The following is a 3,721-nucleotide window of genomic DNA, read 5'->3' on the forward strand; positions in this document are numbered from 1 at the left end:
AGAAAATACATAAATTATATTCACTTATTTTGTGCTTTCTGATTACTCTTTAATTGCATGGTCCAATTCAGGTTCTTTTATCTTCCTCTATAGTTTTGCAAAAATATTCCCACATCTGTTCACATCAATCTTAGTCTAAGTTTCACAGATGACAACTTCATTATTTCTAACACAGGCTTTTGTTATTGTTGTTCTAAGTGTTGTGAGGTTTGCATAACCTACTCTTACTATTTCTGTGCTAATTAACAGCTAATTAAACACTATCTCTGAATGTTACTTCCATTGGATCATCACCTTTTATAATGGAACAACTAAGTATTTGCCTTTTTCACCTAAAATATTTACATTTACATGCAAAAAAAAAAAAAAAAGGAAACTACAGCTCATTCCAAAAACTTTTAATAGTTGACTTCATACAAAGAAGTCTAAGAGTCTGTCATCTTTAGATTCATTTTCATAGGTAATATAAAGTAAAATCAAACAGCTAAAAACAAACCCCTAATCCTCTTTTTCCTACCTAATGCAATTCTGCGTGCCGTCGCACTCCGTGTAGGTTTTTCTGGCTCAAGTACCCAGGTCTTCTCATCAATTTCATCCATAACATCCCAGAATGCCTTCAGTGATTCTAATGCTGCCAAAAACTGACTATGAATGCTTATTAAGGAGCTCTGTAAAAAAATGAAAGTTGAATAAGTTATATGGCACTCCACCAATAGCAGATAATCTTTCACTTAAAATGCACTCGATTGAGAAATTTTAAGCTCTGTTTCATTTCAGCTGCGAAGCAGATTTCAGTAAACAGAAGTCAACTGTCCCTGCTTCACATCCCTTCCCCTCCTTTAGCATTAACAGGATTTTTTACTGTCACTGTACACCTTATTGAGAAAGAATGTTTTTTTAAAACCACGTTTATTATTACAATGAATGTTATACTGTATTTATGGAATAGTAATTAGTCATACAAGATGACATGTATGTATAGCTTTATTAATGTATGTATCTAATATATTGGACACAATATATAATTTTGGTATGAAAATAATTTCATTTTAGCTGCAGCAATCAAGTAAAATGCAGTGTTATTTGTAATTTGATTAAATTTCCTTTAATTATTAATAAATAACTTTGCAGACCTAATTAGGCAGAATATGAAAAGGTTTTACACATTTTTTAAAGAATTCAAACAAATTACAAGTAATTTTTTCCCATGTTTAACTTTTAGCCTATCTCTGAATTTAGTATTTTCAGATATTAATCCTTTATGGGAATTAGCTTAAATATATTTTCACTAAATAATAAGTAAAACCATCACTAATTTTAAAAATTAATTTATATTTTCACTTTTAAACAGTCAGAAGTTTTTCATAAAATACATGTTAAAGATACAATTTACTAAATACTTCTGATATAAAAACCAATCAAAACAGTTTAAAAAAAAGAATTAAGGATTTTAATTATTGTTTCAAATAAGCAAAACATAAGTCACTGAAAATACTCCAAATATATTCATCTGAAATAACTGACCACACCAACAGTCCAAGAATATGATACACCCTAAGATGAAAAGAAAGTAGCCACTTCCTTAAACATGTATGTTGTATCTATGTTCTTAAGGAAAACCCATTTCATTCCATCACTTGTCTGAGTTTATGCGTGGACGAATTCAAGGCTAGGTTTCACCAAGCTGGATTCAACAGTTCTAACCTTCTACACATATTACAAAAAAAAAAAAACCAAAAAGTGTAAGAGTTAAGAATTAGAGCCTCATGTCTGAAAATAACCTTTTAGGATATTGAAGGTAGAATGTCTGTTCTCTTCTAGCGTACCATACTTATTTACAAGTTTAGATGACAAAAACCAGACACCAGAAAATTAAATTCCCAAGGAGCTAGTTTTTAAATCAGTACAATATTGTCTCTCAGCGTGTCTGCTTTCATTTATTTCTATATATGTGTATTTAAAATCTGTAATTACATATTTCATTGTGTACCCAACAAAGTTTAATCCCCCCAAAAAAGTTATGTTTTTACAGTGGCATGTTTTATTTGAAATTTATTATCTCCAATCACATTGCCCATTTCTTTTATGTACAACTGTAAATAAAATCCTAACTCTGTATTTTAAACAGAAAATAAAAGATTTTTTAAAATATGAGAAAACAGCAAAAAGCAAAATGACCCTGGAACTAGAAGTTACTTGGTAATTACATAAAAAGTGAATTTTAAACCCTAAAAGACATTATCTGATTTCACTAGATAGCCATGTGAGATAGATACATTAAATGGTATTTTTACATGGCAGACAAGAGGCCAAAAAAGACAAGTGGTAGACAGAAATATTCTCTTAGCAATTTCAATAACCTTAGGAGGTAGACATTAAAAATATTACATCAGTAAGCTATGTGATAAACTAATAGTTTTTTTCTCCGACTGCTTATTTTGTCCATTAAATCACTCACAAACCCTTATTTTGAATTTATTTCGCCAATTTTGTAAATATTAACAATGCAATTAAATATTCTATATACATCACCATAAATGCCAAGGAATAATATGACCGAAATTAAAATTAAAGTTCATTAAGTATTTTGCAGGGAGATGAGTTCTTTAAAATACATTTTCAAAAATAAAACTAGCCAACTTCTTATTTTGTAATATAAGCAGTCTCACATCTCACCAAAACTACTGTGCTACTGTTTTTTGGGTTTTTTGGCCAATTTGCAATGTGTAAAAAAAAAAAAAATGAAAGAAAATTTTTAGACAAAAGTGAGAGCACTAATATTAAGAAATAATATTAAAATAAAAATATAAACATTGATGAGGACATAAAGCAACTTGAATTCTCATATACTGTTGATGGGCATGTAAAATGGCAGAACTGTTTTTTAAAAGATTTGGCAACTTCTTTAAGAGCTAAATATATTCCTGCCTTAGGACCTAGCAATTCCACTCCAAGAAAAGTCAAAAGGTATGTCCATAAAACGACGTTTACCAGAATGCTCACAGCAGCTACATTCATAAGCACCAAAAACTGGTAACAATCCAGATGTCCATCAGTAGAAGAAAGGATAAACAAAGCCCAGTATTTTCATGCAGTGGTATACTGCTCAGGATTAAAAAGGAATGAACTACTGATACATGTCACAACATGGATGAATTTCAAAAACATGCTGGGTGAAATAAGCCCATGTACAAAAGAGCACATGCTCCTGTTTATATGGTATCTGGAACAAGTATAACAAAAGCTCTGTTTAAAAAAAATGAAAACAATGAGGTGTTACTGGGAAGGGACTGGATGATGATAATGTTCTGTATCTTGACTATGGATTGCATGGGCATATCCATTCACTGGAACTTGTACACTTAGGATTTATGCATTTTATTGTTTCCAAATTTTATTAATACAAAGAACTGAAATTTCGTTAAACATATACACGCTGACGTATTTTGAAGAAAGTTTCTGATACCTGCAAATTATTTGGAAGGCACTAATAATTAAATGGATTTATGGATGGATAGAGGATAAGTAACTAGAAGGTTATGTGATAAAGCAAGTATAGTAAATGTTAACTGTTGAATCTAGGTGGTGGATATATATGAGTATTCACCATTAACTTTTTCAATGTTTCTGTATGTATGAAAATTTATAATAAAATATTGGGGGAGATGGATCTCAAAAATATGAAATAACTTTTATAAATTATGTGAGTTACTTATAACTG

The 3,721-nt window shown here is 30.1% G+C and overlaps 2 protein-coding genes across 2 annotated transcripts in view; both read right to left on the bottom strand.

Annotated features, from left to right (window-relative positions):
* The window catches only part of LOC105806108 (E3 ubiquitin-protein ligase FANCL-like), a 5,501-nt gene extending 5,442 nt beyond the window's left edge, over positions 1–59 (bottom strand). The window contains exon 1 of the mRNA XM_012639179.1: positions 25–59. Coding sequence (XP_012494633.1) covers positions 25–59 — 35 coding nt within the window. The remainder of the gene's footprint in view (positions 1–24) is intronic.
* A 363-nt stretch (positions 60–422) lies between these two features.
* The window catches only part of LOC105806148 (E3 ubiquitin-protein ligase FANCL), an 88,650-nt gene continuing 85,351 nt past the window's right edge, over positions 423–3,721 (bottom strand). Inside the window, exon 8 of the mRNA XM_012639215.1 lies at positions 423–668. Within this exon, the coding sequence (XP_012494669.1) occupies positions 477–668 (192 nt within the window). The 3' untranslated portion in view covers positions 423–476. The remainder of the gene's footprint in view (positions 669–3,721) is intronic.

Source organism: Propithecus coquereli, unplaced genomic scaffold (assembly GCF_000956105.1).
Source record: "Propithecus coquereli isolate 6110/MARCELLA unplaced genomic scaffold, Pcoq_1.0 Scaffold138, whole genome shotgun sequence".
Lineage (NCBI taxonomy): Eukaryota > Metazoa > Chordata > Mammalia > Primates > Indriidae > Propithecus > Propithecus coquereli.